At 48.7% G+C, this 19,770-nt stretch overlaps 1 protein-coding gene across 1 annotated transcript in view; it reads left to right on the top strand.

Moving 5' to 3' along the window:
• The window catches only part of ITSN1 (intersectin 1), a 242,278-nt gene extending 226,221 nt beyond the window's left edge, over positions 1-16,057 (top strand). Inside the window, exons 33-39 of the mRNA XM_028845344.2 lie at positions 2,223-2,390; positions 9,366-9,578; positions 10,640-10,761; positions 12,137-12,219; positions 12,536-12,619; positions 13,391-13,564; positions 15,239-16,057. Of these exons, the coding sequence (XP_028701177.1) occupies positions 2,223-2,390; positions 9,366-9,578; positions 10,640-10,761; positions 12,137-12,219; positions 12,536-12,619; positions 13,391-13,564; positions 15,239-15,387 (993 nt within the window). The 3' untranslated portion in view covers positions 15,388-16,057. The remainder of the gene's footprint in view (positions 1-2,222; positions 2,391-9,365; positions 9,579-10,639; positions 10,762-12,136; positions 12,220-12,535; positions 12,620-13,390; positions 13,565-15,238) is intronic.
• The last annotated feature ends 3,713 nt before the right edge of the window (positions 16,058-19,770 follow it).

The following is a 19,770-nucleotide window of genomic DNA, read 5'->3' as shown; positions in this document are numbered from 1 at the left end:
GATGTCCTTTGAAGATCTGATGGTAATCACCCTCGTTTATTGAGCACTTTCTAAGGGCCAGGTGCTTTGCCAAGAGGTCCACGTGTATCATTTAGTTCTCCACACACCATACAAAGGAGGCTATTAACCTCCCCATTTCTCATGTGAGGAACCTGAGACTCAGAACATTTACGTGGGCCAGGCGTGGTGGCTCACGCATGTAATCCCAGCACTTTGGGAGGCTAAGGCGGGCAGATCACTTGAGGCCAGAAGTTCGAGATCAGACTGGCCAACATGGCGAGACCCCTGTCTCTACTAAAAATACAAAAATTAACTGGGTGTGGTGGTGCACACCTGTCGTCCCAGCTACTCAGGAAACTATGGCAGAAGGATTGCTTGAACCTGGGAGGCAGAGGTCACAGAGAGCCGAGATGGTGCCACTGTACTCCAGCATGGGTGACAGAGCGAGACAAAAAGAACATTTACAGGTGCAGTGGCTCACGCCTGTAATCCCAGCACTTTGGGAGGCCAAGGCAGGTGGATCACCTGAGGTCAGGAGTTCAAGACCAGCCTGGCCAACATGGTGAAACGCCATCTCTACTAAAAATACAAAAATTAGCCAGGCGTGGTGGCTGTAGTCCCAGCTACTTGGGAGACTGAGGCAGAAGAATTGCTTGAACCCAGGACGCAGAGGTTGCAGTGAACCGAGATTGTGCCACCACACTCCAGCCTGGGCAACAAGAGCAAAACTGTGTCTCAAAAAAAAAAAAAAAAAAAAAAAAAGAACATGTATATGACCAACCCAAATCATTGCTGGTCTGTGGTGGGGCAGGGATTTAAATTCAGGAGGTCCAGCTCCAGAGCTGGCACTCTTAGCCACCACCTCTAATGGTCTGCCTAAAAAAGCACACACTTCTCTGATGCACCCATCTGCATGTGGCTCCAGAAGTGCGTGGACCCAGGAAGGAGCCATTCTCTGTGCAGGTGCCCTCACCCTTGCTGCAGCCACCGCTCCTCTTATGCCCCAGGCTGCAAGCTAAGCATAGACCGCGCTGTCCCTGCCCTGCCCTCCAAGGGCACCTTTGGCTCTTAGATCAGTGGGTTAATGGAACACTCTGCACATCAAATGCCAGAATTGCATTGTAAGTTCCCTGAGTGGACAGGTGGGAAAACAGCACGGAACTGGGGCTGGGATGGCTGGGCTCTGCTCCTGGTCTCAGGGACTAGTTTATTCCTCTGCGAAACAGGGTGAATATAGGGTGAATATTTTCTTTCTCTCTCCCTTCCTTCCTTCCTTCCTTCCTTCCTTCCTTCCTTCCTTCCTTCCTTCCTTCCTTCCTTCCTTCCTTCCTTCCTTCCTTTCCCTCCCTCCCTCCCTCCCTCCCTCCCTCCCTCCCTCCTTCCCTCCTTCCTTCCTTCCTTCCTTCCTTCCTTCCTTCCTTCCTTCCTTCCTTCCTTCCGTCCGTCCGTCCTTCCTTCTCTCTCTCTCTTTCTTTCTTTCTTTCTTTCTTTTTTAGATGGAGCCTCGCTTTGTCACCAGGCTGGAGTGCAGTGGTGTGATCTTGGCTCACTGCAACCTCTGCCTCGTGGGTTCAAGCGATTCTTCTGCCTCAGCCTCCCAAGTAGCTGGGACAGGCGTGCACCACCATGCCCAGCTAATTTTTGTATTTTTAGTAGAGACGGGGTTTCACCATATTGGTCAGGATGGTCTCGATCTCTTGACCTCGTAATCTGCCCACCTCGGCCTCCCAAAGTGCTGGGATTACAGGCATGAGCCACTGCACCCGGCCAAGGGAGAATATTTTCAAAGAGAAACTCGAAGGGCCCCATGGTTATATGTATATGCTGTGATCCTGTGAGTCTGCGTGTATGGCTCAGGGTCCACCCTGTGATGTTAGCATTTTGCAGGACAGATCATACAGCTTGCTCTGGACATTCAGGGTGTGGGGCTCGACTGAGACCTCAAGGATGGGCCCGTTCACTGCTTCCTGGTCGGGGCTTAGCCCCCACTGGGCCCATGAAGAAGCGAGGCCCCCGCAAGGCCACCCACTGGAGCCAACAAGGAGTGGCTGTCATCTGCTATGTGATTGCCATGTGGGTGCTCAGAGCTGCGGTGGCTTAAGTGGGCGCTATTCACGAAAGGATGGTGCCCTGCCCCGCTGGGCCTGGTCCTGCAGGACCCTGGATCACAGGCCCACCCACATTGCCTAAAAGGAGGTGGTTGTTTTTATTCTCCTGTGTAGATCCTGGAAAACACCCCTGAAAACCACCCGGACCACAGCCACTTGAAGCACGCTCTGGAGAAGGCAGAGGAGCTCTGTTCCCAGGTGAACGAAGGGGTGCGGGAGAAGGAGAACTCCGACCGGCTGGAGTGGATCCAGGCCCATGTGCAGTGTGAAGGCCTGTCTGAGGTAGCCACCCTTGAGCTGGGCCCCGGTCTCCCCCGGCAGAGCCTCGGCTGCCAGCCCGGAGGAGGACAAAGAAAAGCATGAACCATTCTCCTCCCCTGCCGAGAGCATCCTCATTTCCATCCAGCTGCTTCTCATCTGCTGTTTCATCCACCCACTGAGTATTTGTTTATTTATTTGAGATGGGAGTCTCGCTCTGTCGCCCAGGCTGGAGTGCAGTGGCGCCATCTCAGCTCGCTGCAAACTCTGCCTCCCAGGTTCCAGCGATTCTCTTGCCTCAGCCTCTCGAATAGCTGGGATTACAGGCACATGCCACTACACCCAGGTAATTTTTGTATTTTTAGTAGAGATGGTGTTTCACCATGTTGGCCAGGCTGATCTTGAACTCCTGGCCTCAGGTGATCTGCCCACCTCGGCCTGCCAAAGTGCTGGGATTACAGGCATGAGCCACTGCTCCCTGGCCATCCACTGAGTTTTTAATTTAAATTATATCATTTCCCATTGCCAGAAGTTCTATTTCTTTTCTCCTGTCTGCTGATTTCTTTCCCTCCCTTCCTTCCTTTCTTTCTTTCTTCCTTTCTTTCTTTCTTTCTTTCTTTCTTTCTTTCTTTCTTTCTTTCTTTCTTTCTTTCTTTCTTTCTCTCTCTCTCTCTCTCTCTCTCTCTCTTTCTTTCTTTCTTTCTTTCTTTCTTTCTTTCTTTCTTTCTTTCTTTCTTTCTTTCTTTCTTTCTTTCTCTTCCTTCCTTCTTTCCTTCCTTCCTTCCTTCCTTCCTTTCTTCCTTCCTTGTCTCTTTCTTTCTTCTTCTCTTCTCTTCTCTTCTTTCGACAGGGTTCAAGCAAACTCTGTCACCCAGGCTGCTGGAATGCAGTGGCACAATCACAGCTCAATGCAACCTGGATCTCCTGAGCTCAAGTGATCCTCCCACTTTAGCATCCCAAGTAGCTGGGACCACAGGCACATGCCACCACACTCAGCTATGCTGGTTTCTTTCTTGTATCTCGTTTTTTGCTCAAATGTTAATCCTTCTTATTTATTTCTTAACACATTTTAAACATAGATATTCCTGGCCAGGTGCAGTGACTCACGCCTGTAATCCCAGTGCTTTGGGAAGTGGAGGCAGGAGGCTAGTGTGCATTCAAGATCAGCCTGGGAAGCAGAGTGAGACCCTGTCTATACAAAAAAATAAAAAATAAATTAGCTGGGTATGGTGGCTCACACTTGAAGTGGGAGGATTGCTTGAGTCCAGGAGTTCAAGGCTGCAGTGAGCTATGATCATGCTACTATACTCCAGCCTGGGCAACAGAGCAGACCTTGTCTCAAAACAACAAACAGATATAGATATAGATATAGAACCCATAACCTGAAGTTATGGGTCTTATTGTTTTGTCTGTTGTTTCTGCCAGCTGTTGCTAAACTTACCTTGTTTCTCGTATTATGATTTTTGACTGTGAACTAAATGTTCCTTGGAACTTTACCTGTGGGCATCTTTTTTGTTTTTTTGTTTTTTTAGATGGAGTCTCACTCTGTCACCTAGGGTGGAGTGCGGTGACATGATCTCAGCTCCCTGCAACCTCTGCCTCCTGGGTTCAAGCAATTCTCCTGCCTCAGCCTCAAAAGTAGCTGGGATTACAGGTGCTCACCACCATGCCTGGCTAAGTTTTATATTTTTAGGAGAGACAGGGTTTCGCCATGTTGGCCAGGCTGGTCTCGAACTCCTGGCCTCAGAAGATCCACCCGCCTCAGCCTCCCAAAGTGCTGGGATTACAGGCGTGAGGCACTGCACCTGGCCTACCTGCAGGCATCTTTATTGTCTGAAGTTGTATTTCTTCTGGGAGGACTGTTATCATGATTATCCAAAACTACGTTTAGAGGGGTTTGAGCATCACACCCCTTGTGTGAATTTTGGATGTAAACTTGCGTGAGAGCTACTTGATAAACCACACATTCTCAGGGCATGTTTTCCTTCACTACACCAAGGTGAAAAACAGAAATGTTTTATTGCTCATCCCCTCTGAGCTTGAGTTTACCTGTCACTCCTCCTCTGGGTTCATCTTTTTGTGAAGATCTCCTATTAGACCCCTCACGTTGGCTCTGGATGCACCTGCTTCTGCACCCTATGTAGTAAGTAAAATGCAAGGTCAACGTTAGCAGATTCAAGAGAGACCCTCGAAGCTATAGTGGCACTGGCTGTCAGTGATCTTCCAGGTTCCTATTTTCATTCTGTTTTCAGCCTCTGCAAATTTCTTACTTTGTTTCTATTTTTTTTTTTTTCTGTGCCAGTTTTCTTGGAGTTAAAAAGTGGATTTTTGCATTTTTCTGTTTTTTTAAAGTTTTTGTTGGGTGAGTCATTCCGAGTATCTAGTCCACTATACTTCCAGAAACAGAAGCCCCCCACCCCCCGCCTCTGTGTGTGTGTGTGTGTGTGTGTGTGTGCGTGCGTGTGTGTTTAGACAGGGTCTCACTCTGTTGCCCAGGCGGGAGTGCCGTGGCACAAACTCAGCTCACTGCAGCCTCAACCTCCTGGGCTCAAGTGATTTTCCCACCTCAGCTTTCCAAGTAGCTGGGACTACAGGCATTGGCCACCATGCCTAGCTAATGTTTCTATTTTTTTGTACAGACAAGGACTCACCATGTTGCCCAGGCTGGTCTCAAACTCCTGAGCTCAAGTGATCTGCCCGCCTCAACCTCCCAAAGTGCTGGGATTACAGGCGTGAGCCACCATGCCTGGCCAGAAGCCTCTCATTTGGTCTTTAATTTTCTTCTTTCCACTTAACCTTTCCTTTGGTCTCATTCATTTTTTTTCCCCATTTTTTTCTCTCTGTTTCTGTATACACCCGCACTTGTGCATGTACACACATACATACATGCATGTATGCACACACATATACCATTCACTAGGGTTTCCCAAAATGCCCAGCGAGAATGCATCTCCCTCATCCACTCCCCCTGTGGTTTCTTCCCTCTCATAAGCTACAAAGGCAGTCACCACCTGAGGGAGTCACTATGACTGGTTCCTCCACGGCCCCACTTCCTGTCCACCTTCAGTGTTGGTGTGGGATGAGCAAAGTTGTGGAAGAAGCCCCGTGGCAGCCAAGGGGACAGCTGTGGGCTCCCATTTTGGGATTTTGTGTTGCTCTGCAATCGGTGGGTGGGTCATTTATTCGCTCATCATCCATTCATTCAATAAGCACTTAGTGAATATCCGCCCATGTGCCACGGCTCAGTACTAAACCCTGGGACATAAAAACAAATAAGATGTGGCCCCCACTCTCAAGGAGCTTACGGTACAGTAGGAAGCTGGGGGTTAAACCATCATTTACAACAAGATGTGAGGGGTAAGGAGGCAGAGCTAGGTGCCAAGTGCTGTGGGGACACGTGATGGGAGCAAGGGACAGTTGTACGGGGGACTCTCAGGGGCCTTGGAGGTGATACTTGACTGGGTATGGCAGGATGAAGCATTGGAGGCAGGCCAAGCACCATAGCTCAGGCCTGTAATCCCAGCACTGTGAGAGGCCAAGGTGGGAGGATCCCTTGAGGTCAGAAGTTCAAGACCAGCCTGGGCAACATAGTGAGACCTTGTCTCTACAAAAAATGTTTAGAAAATTAACCAGGTATGGTGGCATGCACCTGTAGTCTCAGCTGCTTGGGAGGCTGAGGCAGGAGGATTGCTTGAGCCCAGGAGTTTGAGGCTGCAGTGAGCCATGATTGCACCACTACACTCCAACCTGGGCAACAGATCAAGACCCTGTCTCAAAAAAAAAAAAAAAAAAAAAGATCGGGGCAGAGCATTAGGAGTGGAGGACCATTCTGAGATTCTGAGCAGGGCATTGGTGAGGATTGTAGAGGAATGATGGGCCATGGGGCTGCAGGGCAGGCTGAGGCCCAGCCGAGGAAGGCCTGTGTATCATGCAAAGGAACGTTAACTTGATCCTGAAGACAAGGGACCCAAGCCGCCCCTGCACTGCCAGGCAGAAATGCCGACACAACCATGTGCACCTTAGAAAGGGCCCTTCCCTGATTCTGACAGCTGCCATCAGAGGGACACAGTAAGGCTGGGATCTGAAGATGTTAAAGTAAAATCAGTTGTTATCCTTTTTTTTTTGAGACGGAGTCTCACTCTGTCACCCAGGCTGGAGTGCAGTGGTGCGATCTCGGCTCACTGCAACCTCTACCTCCTGAGTTCAAGAGATTCTCCTGCCTCAGCTTCCCGAGTAGCTGAAACTATAGGGGCCCAGAACTACACCCGGCTACTTTTTGTATTTTTAGTAGAGACAGGGTTTCGCCGTGTTGGCCAGGCTGGTCTCCAACTCCTGACCTCAAGTGATCCGCCTGCCTTGGCCTCCCAAAGTGTTGGGATTACAGGCCTGAGCCACTGCACCCAGCCTAGTTCTTGTCCTTTGATTTTTTGGGCTTAAATCCCCCGTTTGCCATCAGATGGCTGTCCTTCTTGGTCAGTCTTCCTGGCTATCATGCACAGCGTCGTTGTTCTCTTGATGACGTTCATGGTGATGGGAAGAGGACGTGTTGACTTCTGTCTCCTGACCTAGGATCACGGTGTGGACCATGCGTGGCCCAGGTCTGGACACACAGCAGTGATTAACTTTCAAACAGATGCTGTCTTTGGCATTCCTGTCTGAAGATAGAGAAGTGCAAATACTCCTCCCAGTTCATGCATATTCAGTGTTATCCTGGCCAGGTAGAGGCTTTGAGTATGAATGAACGAGAGCACCTTTATGTCACTGGATCCAATGACACTTGCCTTCTCTGGATGCTTTGTGCCCAAGTGGCTTGAACACTGTCTTGGCAAGCAGGAAGGGCTGGTTGGTCTCCAGGCCCCTGCCCGGAGTGCAGAGGTGAAGAGTGTTCTTTGAAGGCTCCTGTTGTGGCCACACCTTCGGTCTTTCTTGGGCTCTCAGAGCCTCTGCGGGAGGTCAGAGGTCATCTTTCCTCCTGGTGGCTGAGAGCAGAGTGCAGTGGCCCGTTTCCAGCTGCCTTTAGCTCTCCACTCACAGAGGCGCCACTGTTTCTCCCGTATTGCAGATGGACAGGTGGCCACCAGCTTCTCTTGGGGACACGTGTTACGAACCTGTCACTCCCTCACATATACCCTATTCAGAGAGGTCCATAGGGCTCGTAGCTCAGGAGACAGCCCTGGACCGTCCCCCAGGCCAGTTGTGTGGGCAGATGGGGAGCGTGAGGGGCTGGCCTCTGACTGGGTCGTCTTACTCCTGGCACGCAGCCACGGCCTTGCTATCCTTGGCCTCTCCTCCTGCTGTCAAAAAGGGGGCCTCTGTGGGGTCATCTCCACCTCAGTACCCTCTGCCCCTTCAGAACCTACTGGAGTGAGGTGATAGACCCCCAAGAGGTGTTAGAGCCGCATTTCAGCACCCACAGTGTCTCTACGGGTCAGTAAGTGGAGGGAGGGAGCTGTTCCCTTCCTGTTTGCTAAGCAGGTGAGCCGGGTGAGGTTTCATGTGCACAGTACAGTGTCCATTCTGTTTGGCATTGAGAGGTCACTCAACACCACTGATTTACAGCCGGGCGCAGTGGCTCACGCCTGTAATCCCAGCACTTTGGGAGGTCAAGGTGGGCAGATCACGAGGTCAGGAGATCGAGACCATCCTGGCTAACATGGTGAAACCCTGTCTCTACTAAAAATACAAAAAATTAGCCGGGCGTGGTGGGGGGCACCTGTAGTCCCAGCTACTCAGGAGGCTGAGGCAGGAGAATGACGTGAACCTGGGAGGCGGAGCTTGCAGTGAGCAGAGATCGCGCCACTGCACTCCAGCCTGGGCAACAGAGCGAGACTCCATCTCAAAAAAAAATTAACACCACTGATTTGTACAGTCACACACATGCCAGGGGCCCAGACTGCAGTTGTGCCTTGAAAGGCAGCATTTGTCCGTGGAATTGGAGAGAGACGGGGGCTGCTGCTTTCCAGAAGCACAAAGGACTGTCTGAACCTGTGTGGGGTCTTCTCCCTGGAGCTGTTTCATGCACAGACCCTGCACAGAGCAGGGAATCTCCAAGGTGGGAGCCAGGTGGGCACTTTTCTTTCTGCTGCCCCGTTTTCCCAGTAAATTAAAAAGAGAAGCAGTCAGGCCCAGTGGCTCACACCTGTAATCCCAGTATTTTGGGAGCCTGAGGTGGAAGGATCACTTGATGCCAGGAGTTTAAGACCAGCCTGGGCAAGGTAGTGAGACCCCTCATCTCTACAAAAGTTTTTTTCAAAAATTAGCCAGGCATGGGTTGGGGGGCTGAGATGGGAGAATTGCTTGAGCCTGGGAGGTCAAGGCTGCCTGAACTATGATCACACCACTGCACTCCAGCCTGGGCAACATAGTGAGACCCTGTCTCAAAAAAAAAAAAAAAAGAAAAAAACACACCAATTGCACCATAAGACACTAGCATCTCCTTAGAGGAAAAGCCTTAGAAATTACCATTGAGAGGCCTGGCGCGGTGGCTCAAGCCTCTAATCCCAGCACTTTGGGAGGCCGAGACGGGCAGATCACGAGGTCAGGAGATCGAGACCATCCTGGCTAACACGGTGAAACCCCGTCTCTACTAAAAAAAATACAAAAAAACTAGCCAGGCAAGGTGGTGGGCGCCTGTAGTCCCAGCTACTCGGGAGGCTGAGGCAGGAGAATGGCATAAACCCGGGAGGTGGAGCTTGCAGTGAGCCGAGATCTGGCCACTGCACTCCAGCCTGGGCGACAGAGCGAGACTCTGTCTAAAAAAAAAAAAAAAAAAAAAAAAAAAGAAATTACCATTGAGACTCTTCTTGATACTTGGAATTCCCTGAACTGTGCCTTTGTCTGACTTTGATCTCTTGGCTCCAAAGTCTTCAAAGCCATCCTTGACTTTTGCCTGAGATTCCGAGTGCACTGGGGCCTGGCCTCTGATTCTGATGGAGCCCATGCTTTCAGATGCGGAGAAACAAAAAATGTTACACTTTGGGTTTTGTTTTCCTTTCTCAGCAACTTGTGTTCAATTCAGTGACCAACTGCTTGGGGCCGCGCAAATTTCTGCACAGCGGGAAGCTCTACAAGGCCAAGAGCAACAAGGAACTGTATGGTTTCCTTTTCAACGACTTCCTCCTGCTGACTCAGATCACGAAGCCCTTGGGATCTTCTGGCACCGACAAAGTCTTCAGCCCCAAATCAAACCTGCAGTATAAAATGTACAAAACTGTAAGTTGGATTCCCGATTGCATTGTCAGGGTTGACGTGTTTGGGGAGGAAGAAGTTTCCAAAAAGGAGCTAGAGTTTTAGCGGGGTCTGGGGCGGTGGCGTGGAGTAGAAGGCTGGGAGTTGAACTGCGATTTAGGGTGTCCGGAGTGGAGGATGATCCGTATCCCACCGCAGTTTCAGTGACACTCGGTGCCATCGGTGGAACATATATTGGCTGCCAAATGGCTCCTGTGGTCCCTGGGATGTGACAAAGGCATGCCTTAGCCTGTAGGAGCAAAGTCTAGGGTACGGATGAGGCAGGTGTGAAAAAGCCTGGGAGAAGAGGCGCAAAACAGCACCCAGGGCCCACCGTCGCCTCCAAACAGTCCTAAGTCCCCGGCCAGACTTCTCCAGGTAGCTTGAAACATCCGAGGCCTCCCCTTTCTAGCACAGCCTCTCTAAACAGTTGATGAGTGGAGAATTTCCCTCAGCTGTTTATATGGTCTGTTCATACGTGCATGGCTGTGTTTGTGTGTCTTCGTGTCACGGGACATTGTTTTTCTAAATTTGTCTCCATGGGGGCGTTTTTACAGAATTTTCTCTGAAGCAGCAGTTAGCTTTATTTTGGGGGAAAAAAGAGCTATGTATTTATATAGTTACTAGAAACTTCATGTGAAAATCTTTGGAGGGAATTGCTTGATGTAAAGTGGATGAAGACTGCTGTTTAGGATACACCAGGAAAAGCGACACCAGCCAGATCTCATTCTGAAGGAGTTAAAACATACCTGCAAAATCGGGGGTGGGGGAGACCCATATCTATAATTTGTAATCTATGAAAGTTGGTACTAACACAAAATTATTATTCTGGGATTCTTTACCGGAAAACACACACGCCTTCAGTCTGGTTTACTGGAACACACCCAGAAACACACACACATGCTCAGTCGAGGTTACTGAAACACACACATGGGCGTGCACACACGGCTGACTTGCAGTCTCATAAGCGTGCTCACACACTCACGGTTTACCAAAGCATGCAGACCCCCAGCCTCGCTTTGTAATGCCTTCACGTTACTTTGCAGCCTATTTTCCTAAATGAGGTTCTAGTAAAATTACCCACTGACCCTTCTGGAGACGAGCCCATCTTCCACATCTCCCACATTGACCGCGTCTACACCCTCCGAGCAGAAAGCATAAATGAACGGTAAGACCTGCCACCTCCCCAGCATGGGCCCCAGGGGCTCCACAGCTCTAGCACACAAAAGGGACGTGTGATTAATCAGCAGGTGCCAATGTTTCCCAAGTGGCAATGCTATCACCCCTGGCTGGGGTTGGGTTGGGGCTATTACTTTTTTCTACAGCATCTCAAAAATCTGACACATGGCATGCACTTTCCAAAATAACATGGATTGAAACTAATTTTTCTTGAGTTTTTTTTTTTTTGTTTGTTTGTTTTTTAAGACAGAGTCGCACTCTGTCACTCAGGCTGAAGTGCAGTGGTGCGGTCACAGCTCACTGCAGCCTTGACCTCCTAGGCTCAAGTAATCCTCCCACCCTAGCCTCCCAGGTAGCTAGGACTACGGGCATGTGCTACCAAGCCTGGCTAGTGTTTTATTACTTTTTTTGTAGAGATGGGGTCTCGCCATGTTGCCCAGGCTGGTCTTAAACTCCTGGGCTCAAGGGATCCACTCTCCTTGGCCTCCCAGAATGCCAGAATGCTGGGATTACAGGCATGAGCCACTGCACCTGGCAGTTTTTTTTTTGTTTTTTTTTTTCAGAAATGTTTAGCATTCTTTGAGGTAAACGGAGCATCTCAAGTTTCCCCTGGCTTCCCAGGTGGCAGAAACCAATAGGAAAGCAATTTGGGGGTTAATAGGACCACCCAAACCCAAACCCCTCCTCACCTTGGCTCACTTAAATGGGCATTCTGGAACCTAGGGCTGTGGGTATTTTGCTTCAATCTGTCTTCAAGACACTGCCCTGGAGCCAAGTGAAATAGATCATTTTCTGAAGGGTGAACTTGACACAAGGCCAGCATCATTCCAAAGAGCGTTTGCACCGAGCAAGAAAATTGGCTAAAGCTTCCGTGCATATGGTTCTCAGAAAAAATGAAGGCGAAAACCGCAGCCACAAACGCCTTCCCCCAGGGCATTTTGCTCTTTCTTGTGAAGTGGTTCCCAATCTGGGAAGTGGTTTTTGTTCTTTCTTTGCGTGACTTCGTAAGCAAGATCCTTCTGGCTTTGTTGGATTAGGAAAATATGTGCTGCTCTTCGGTAAGGAAGGAAGAGGAGTTGTGTCCCCATGTTGCCTCCAAGACAGCATCTATCACAGATTTTCTTCCCCGGACACATGAACGCAGGTCTTGAGGACATCCATGGAAATGGCCCTCATGCCTTTCTTATCGATGGCAGGAATAAGTATTAGCATCATGTGACATAAAATCAGATTCTCTTTCCCGAGCCTTTGTGGTTAAAATCAAGTGAACAAAGAAAACGGAGTCCTGGCAACAGTGTTTGAACAGACCTGAAGCCTTTTTCCTGAGTTTCTGTTTGGCAACTCTCTGTCTTTTTCCGTCCAAGGACTGCCTGGGTGCAGAAAATCAAAGCTGCTTCTGAACTCTACATAGAGACTGAGAAAAAGAAGCGCGAGAAGGCGTACCTGGGTAATGCATGGCCCCGCGGGCTGTCCTGCACGCCGGCAGGAGGGAGGGCCATTTGGCTGGGCTGAAAATCCTCAGAATAGAAGAGTCCTCTGGACCTAGAGGAGGGGCATGAGATGGGATGGAAGTGAGCTTGGGGTGGGATGCAGATGGGGAGGGAGGACAAATTCCAGGAGCAAGGAAGCAAGAGGTCAAGGAGAGGAGGGGAGAATTACTTTTGAGGCGGGAGAGGTACATGAAATGCATTGTGAGGCTCACAGAGATGGGAACGGTGTGGCATGTTCAAATGAAGCATTGTGTGTTTTTCCTGCCATCACAGTCCGTTCCCAAAGGGCAACAGGCATTGGAAGGTTGATGGTGAACGTGGTTGAAGGCATTGAGTTGAAACCCTGTCGGTCACATGGTAAGGCTCTGAGGCGCCCCCGCCTCCTGCCTTAGGGTTGGAAGCTGGGTCCGGGTTCCCTGCACCCCCACCTGAATGTAAATCAAATGTGCTATTTCCATACTCCCCGATCTCCTTCCAGAGTTGGTTTAACTAGCACTGATTTAAAACCTGGAGGTTTTGTGGGGTTTTTTTTCATCCTTTCTACCATTCTGCTTTTCCGAGGGATCTGAGCGGCTGCATTCACAGTGGATAGGACACAAAATCAGACCAAAGTGAGGAGACAGGACGGGCCTAGTTTCAAAGCCCACTCAATTAATTATGTGTTCTTAGTTTAAGGATGACGCTGACTTCTGGGAGTTTGCACCTGGATTCTCCATTGAATGCCACTTATTAAGCATAATAATTATTAAGAGAGGGGAGCGGCCAGGCACAGTGGCCTGGATTACACACCTGTAATCCCAGTGCTTTGGGAGGCCAAAGCAGGCGGATCACCTGAGGTCAGGAGTTTGAGACCAGCCTGGCCAACATGGTGAAACCCCGTTTCTACTAAAAATATAAAAAATTAGCCAGGAATGGTGGCAGGCACTTGTAATACCAGCTATTCAGGAGGCTGAGGCAGGAGAATCACTTGAGCCCAGGAGGTGGAGGTTGCAGTGAGCTGAGATCGTACCACTGCCCTCCAGCCTGGGCAACAGAGCAAGACTCCATCAGAAAAAAAAAAAAAAAAAAAAGGGTGGGGATCAAAATGAGGGGTGAGTTCCACCTGACGAAGGCTTTTGTTCCCTTCAGGAAAGAGCAACCCCTACTGCGAGGTGACCATGGGTTCCCAGTGCCACATCACCAAGACGATCCAGGACACTCTGAACCCCAAGTGGAATTCCAACTGCCAGTTCTTCATCCGAGACCTGGAGCAGGAAGTCCTCTGCATCACTGTGTTCGAGAGGGACCAGTTCTCACCAGATGGTGAGTGGAACGCGGCCCCGTGGTTACGCCTCCTTCCCTGGCACTCGTTTGCGTGGGTGAATGTTTTCTTACCTGGAGACTTGGTGCCAGGATTCCTTGGGTTTCCCTCCTGAGAGATGAGGCTGGCTGGCACAAGACGAGGCTCTGTCTCCCCTGGAGGAGTCTTCTGGAGGTGTCTCACTGCAAGTGGACAGAGCATGCTTGGTCTAGAATTGTGCCAGCTGCCCTGGGCAAACACGACCATCTTCTGCTTTCCAAAGCAGGTGACTGTGGAGAGGGGTGTATTTAAGAGCCTCAGCACAGTTCTTCAGTCCTTGGCAAAAAGCCATGCTGGCAATGGATGAAGCTGGCCAATGGAACAAGGATGTTAGCCCAGCACAGGAGCCGCAGAATCAGCCAGGTCCCTTTGGGTGGCATTTTTGTGGCAGTTATTAAGTAGGCAAAGGGATGCAGTCACGTTGGATGAATCATTTCTTCCGCCAGCCTTCTGTTCCTGCTTGGGCCTGCAAAAGAATGGTCTCGGCCCAATGATTCCAAGAAACGACCTGTCTCTCCCTCAACCCAGTAAAAATCACCGGTGGCCATGGTGATGCGGGCCTGGAATCCCAACGCTTTGGGAGGCTGAGGCAGGAGGATTGCTTAAGCCCAGGAGTCCGAGACCAGCCTGGCCAACATAATGGGACCTAGTCTCTACAAAAAAATACAAAACGTAGCCAGGCATAGTGGCACGCACCTGTAGTTCCAGCTACTTGGGAGGCTGAGGCAGGAGGACTGCTTGAGACTGGGAGGTTGAGGCTGCAGTGAGCCGTGATGGTGCCACTACACTCCAGCCTGGGTGACAGGGCAAGACCCCATCTCCAAAAAAAAAAAAAAAAAAGTCACAGAGTAAGTTAAAAGATTATATGCTCAACTTAATTATAACCAAAGGAGTGAGGGTCGAATACTATCATTATCTGTACAAGGTTTAAATGGCTCCATAGGGCCTTCATCTTTTAGTACTTTTTATGTGAATTATCTCATTGTGAGTTAGGTACTCGTGGTAGCTGGTTAAATGTTTGAGTGCGACTGGAACAGTTTGCCTCCCAAGTCTGGACTCTTAACCACTATGTGCACTGTCAACTTCTAAATTCTTTTTTCTTTTTATTTTTTTACTTTTTTTTTTTTTCTTGAGACAGGGTCTCACTCTGTCACTCAGGCTGGAGCACAGTGGTGCAATCACAGCTCACTGCAGCCTCCACCTCCCAGGCTCAAGCAATCCTCCTGCCTCAGCCTCCGAAGTAGCTGGGATGACAGGCATGAACCACCATGCTAGGCTCATTTTTAAAATGTTTTTGTAGAGACAGGGTCTCACTCTATTGCCCAGGCTGGTGTCAAACTCCTGGACTCAAGTGATCCTCCTGCCTTGGCCTCCCAAAGTGCTGGGATTACAGATGCCAGCCACTGTGCCCGGCCACCTTCTAATTCTGAGAGATAAAGATTGGGGTTGGGTTTGTTTTTTATAAATAATGAAATACCATGACACATTGGCAACTCTACTGGGGAGTGAGTTGGAAATCCTAGTGTTGGTTTACATCAGAATGTAACAGTTCATCGGGGGGTCCCCAATATGCCAGACATGTGCCTCGAAGACAGGGAATGGGCCCTCTTAGCAGGGTCTGTCTGTTCTCTTTTCAGATTTTTTGGGTCGGACGGAGATCCGTGTGGCGGACATCAAAAAGGACCAGGGCTCCAAGGGTCCAGTTACGAAGTGTCTTCTGCTGCACGAAGTCCCCACGGGAGAGATCGTGGTCCGCTTGGACCTGCAGTTGTTTGATGAGCCGTAGGCAGCGGGCTCAGGGTGTGCTCAGCAGGGTCCCAGCCCACGGCCGCACATGCTGTCTGGAAATTGTGTTCCTTTTCTAAGAAACCATTTGGTGGTGTTCAGTCACAGGGATATGGGACGGCAAAGACAGGCCCCTCAGAGCTTCTAGGAATCATTCTCGACAATCCTCCCTGCCCCGAAACAATTTCCTTTTTCATGAAACAAAGCTCTGTTTTCCTTTGTCCTCACTACAGGTCTCATTATGGCTTCTAGGGTCACTGAAATCCCATAACCCTCAACAGGGTGCAGTTGGGAGTCTAGCGCCTTCCCGGGCTTGAAGAATGGGTCTGGTTACTATAAAATAGATTTATAAATGCAATGTCTATATTTTTGGAGAACTCATGTAACCCTCCTATTTCTTACATCCACCAGGCCCCAAGTAGACTTCTCAGCTTACAATGCCCAGTCGTTGGTGTGCGTTCAGAAACAATTATGATGGTCCTGTCGTTGCTTCAGAATCCCATCTCTCCCGCAGGGAAATGCTGCCTGGAGCTGATCACTCGGTGAGACGGTCTGATCAGGCCCTGACTTAGCTCTTTGAAGAGCTGGTCTATGGAAGGTTCCAGCATGCGCACCGTTATAGCCGTTCCTTCCCCCTCTAGGCCTTGTATTAATATATGTCAATGAAAACACACCGGCGTATTGTTGCGTGGATTCAGTTCTGATTTCCGGCATGCTTGGAATATGGTCACAGAAAGCCATTATCTAGAAAGTCACCCGTCTGCTGGATCAGATCACTGCAGGTCACTGGAAAGGCAACCTGACAATGTTGGGTCACTGGGTCTCGATTGGCAGCCATGGTGGAAAAATCTCTTTTGGCTCAGAGGCCCTGTGATATTTCACGGCAGCAGTAGTTAGTTGCTGGTGCCCTGTTCTGTGCTTGGATGTGCTGAATCCTGATTGTTGTAGGAAATTTCAACAACTGTCTTTGGTACATTCCCCAAAAAGCCACGTCCTAGATCCCCAAGGCGTGAAAAGGAAAAATGTCAAGCTGGAGGCTGGGAAAGAAAATGAAGACAGTCCATTATGTGGTGGGTGAAAGACCCTAGGAGCATGCAAGCCCCGCACATCCTGGGCCAAAGACCTAAGACGCTTTCCCACCCTCCACCACACCCACCCCAACCTCACGGTAATGTGCTTGTTCCAAGAGTCAGGACTGTATGACCATGTGTCAAGCTGTTTGGTTTGAGTTCTTTAATTTTTTTTTTTTTTTCCCTTAAATGCCAGGAGATAGTCTGGTTAGTTAGATAGTAACTTGATTTGCTAATGAAAAGTGGGGGCCGTATTTTGTTCGCATGTTAATATTCTCATAATCCCAGTTTGTTGTGGTCATGAAATGTCCTTTGCATGTTCTGTTGGTACCGGAGTCTAGCTTTCCTGTACTAGATGGTGTTCTCTTTGATTGTAGGTCCTTAGACTTTAATTAGGGTTATAAAAGCGCTTTCTAAATAATAGCATCAGCTTTGTGGCGGAGTACCCCCTTTGCTGGGAACTGAATGTGTAGTGTTATAATTTCCCATGAGAGCCCGGTCATACTTCAAGCAATTTTTTTTAAAAGTGTGTGTTGGAAAGGACAACAAAGTTTACATTTCATACTTTTAAGAAATACTTTATTATTTATTTATTGAAGATAGTGTAGAATTTTGTATCAAGAACAACAGACATAAGTATTTTTTGAAACAAGCAAATATACCCTGTAGTTAGAAACTTTCAACTGAACGTGTTAGAGACCAAGTTTAACTTCAGGCATGCATTTGTTTACCATTTCCCAGCAGAAAACATGGTTAAAAAACTTTAAGTTTATATTTTTTGATGTTGTTAAGAAACTTTTAAATTAAATCTATAAATAGACATGCAACTTATGCTTTCCTATTTCTATAACCAATACCGTTTGTTCAGTGTGTTTATGAAAGACATGTTACCATGGTAGAAAAAAAGTATTCCATGTGTAAATGGCGTAGTGTGGGTCACCATTCCAATCTCTTTTTGTTTTCTGTCCTGTCTTTCCTTCATTGACTTTATTTGCGTGTTAATGTTGGACATCATTGTTCATGTAGGTAGCGTATGGTATGCACAATGACAAACAATCGTTTGAGGTCCCAGGTCACCCACTCATAGTGTCCTATTATTGGAATTAATGTAGCATGAGAAAGCAATATGTGACTGTTTTTCCTCAAGTGACTCTGTTGAACATCCTTGAGATGCTCCTGCTGTGTAGCAAGTTCTGGATTAGTGTCCTTGTATTTCCTGGTGTAATTTGTAACGTAACCGATCGTCCTTATGGAGGAGTCGGGCTGGCCCTCGGATCCAGCTGTGATTCATGAGTTGTGTCAAGGGGATTGAGGAACAGGGCTGATGCATGGAGTCTCAAACCCTTGGGCCTCTCTGTTCCTTCACCTCTATTGACCATCTGGGCTATATTTCACTGAAATTATATGCTCCTTGCCAACAAGGAGTCTGTCTCCGAGCTCTTCGTTTTCTACATATAGGAGTTCTGTAGGCCACTGCATCCTGGCATCCTGATCTCAGCCTTTTACACACCCCTGCAAGCGTTCCTCTGCTCTGAGCCACACTGCTAGCTCCTCCTGCACACTCTGATCTCCTTTAGTCCAAGAAGGGGCTGTCCTGGTCATAGGGTTACGCTGTAACCCTCAGTCATCCCTGAGAACTGAACTATCCGGGGACCTCTTGGGCTGAGCCTTCTTCATACAGCAGTTCTCTAGAAGTGACAGTCCACATCCTGGTCCCTCTGGGACAGGGCCTCTCTGGCTGCTGGCATCATGCTGGCAGGTAGACGGACAGCATCGTCTCCTGGAACCAGGTTTGCTGGGACCATGAGAGCCTGAAGATGTGGCTCATTCAGATCCAGGCCTGAACTAATCTGGAAGGAGGGACCTTTCTAGGTGCAGGTCACCAGGAATGCTTGAGGAACTAGAGCCGGACTTCCTTGTTTGTTTGGATAATGTGTCTCTGTCCTCTGATAGCAGAGGAAAGGGCTCTGCTCTCAAAGAACATTCATGTAAGAGGAGGCATTTTTTCTTCTTTGCTTTTTTTTAAACAACCTAAAGACCTAAGTGTATGAAAGTAACTGATTTCATCTGGTCGAGTAGCCCTGAAGTTAACTGGGGGAAAAAAAATCCCATCAGAAAATGAGTAAATTGACCACCCACATTATATCTTATCTCGGTGACCTGGTACCAAAGCTCAGGTGTCCTCCAGGGGTGTATTCCGGGGTGGCAGAGGGATTCGGTGCTAGCGCCAGCGGGGAAGGACACTTGCAGGCCTGCCTTCCAAGGCTGAGCAGGCCGGCTGTCTCTCCAGGAACTGGCTAGGACAAGTGTAAAGCCACTGACCACACAGAACAAGGATGTTCTAGAATCTGATGGGGCTCAAGATGAAGGCAGAAATGGACAAGGCACTTCTGGCTTTCCTGGAAAGGCGGAGCTGTTGGAATATATTTTAGAGTAGGCCAGTACCCTGTATAAGCAGAAAAAGACTTCTCTACCTCTACTCCAAGTTGTTTTTTTTCTAGTTGATTGAGGCTTTTTGATTGATAAGAAGAAAATATGTTTTGTATGTGTAACAACTTTAAGAATTTCCATTGGAAACAGAAAGTATGATTTGATTTGATTTGGTTTCTAAATTCTCCCTTCCTTTTCAAGGTTAGCGATGTGCTCTATAGCAGACACTAATACTTTCACATGAATATCTGGTGTGCTTTGGATATAACAGGGTCATTTCAGGCTTGAGGTGAGTGCGCAATTAGCAGTGGGTCTGTTTGATTCAGATACACTTGTTTACAAGTTTAGAGCATCGTATGCCAGAAAGTGACATAAAAACAAAGGCACCTGGATGGCTTTGTTTTGCTTTTAGATAAAAGAGCTTTAGCTCACACCAGGCAGAAGCATAACTGGAGGCCCAGAAACCAGTGGCATGATGAAGCCCTCAGTGTAGTCTGAGCCACCATAAGAGGCATTAGGGAAAACTAACACCTCCTTCTCTTTGTACCATGGGGTGCTGACATGCCTGCTAGAGACTCCCCCTTACTTCCAGGAATGGCCCAGGGGCTGCTTAGTATATCGTTAGAATGTTCATTCTCCTTCTTTTCCCTGGAGTGGACCAGTGAGACCAAATGCTTGTGTTTCTCTATGTTTTCAGTTCATTTGTTCAAATGACACAGAAGATGAATCCATTTCTGGGAAGGCTGAGCTCAGATGAGGATTTTTAGGCCAGCCTACATTCTGGGGCAGATCTCAGGGACAGAAACAGGCTTGTATTAAATATAAGTGGCAGGCGCTTCCCTAGAACAGCCTTAACCTGCACGAGTGAGGGAGGCTCAGGAATT

Source organism: Macaca mulatta, chromosome 3 (genome assembly GCF_049350105.2).
Source record: "Macaca mulatta isolate MMU2019108-1 chromosome 3, T2T-MMU8v2.0, whole genome shotgun sequence".
In the NCBI taxonomy this organism is placed as follows: domain Eukaryota; kingdom Metazoa; phylum Chordata; class Mammalia; order Primates; family Cercopithecidae; genus Macaca; species Macaca mulatta.
This window is presented reverse-complemented; position numbering and strand designations above follow the sequence as displayed.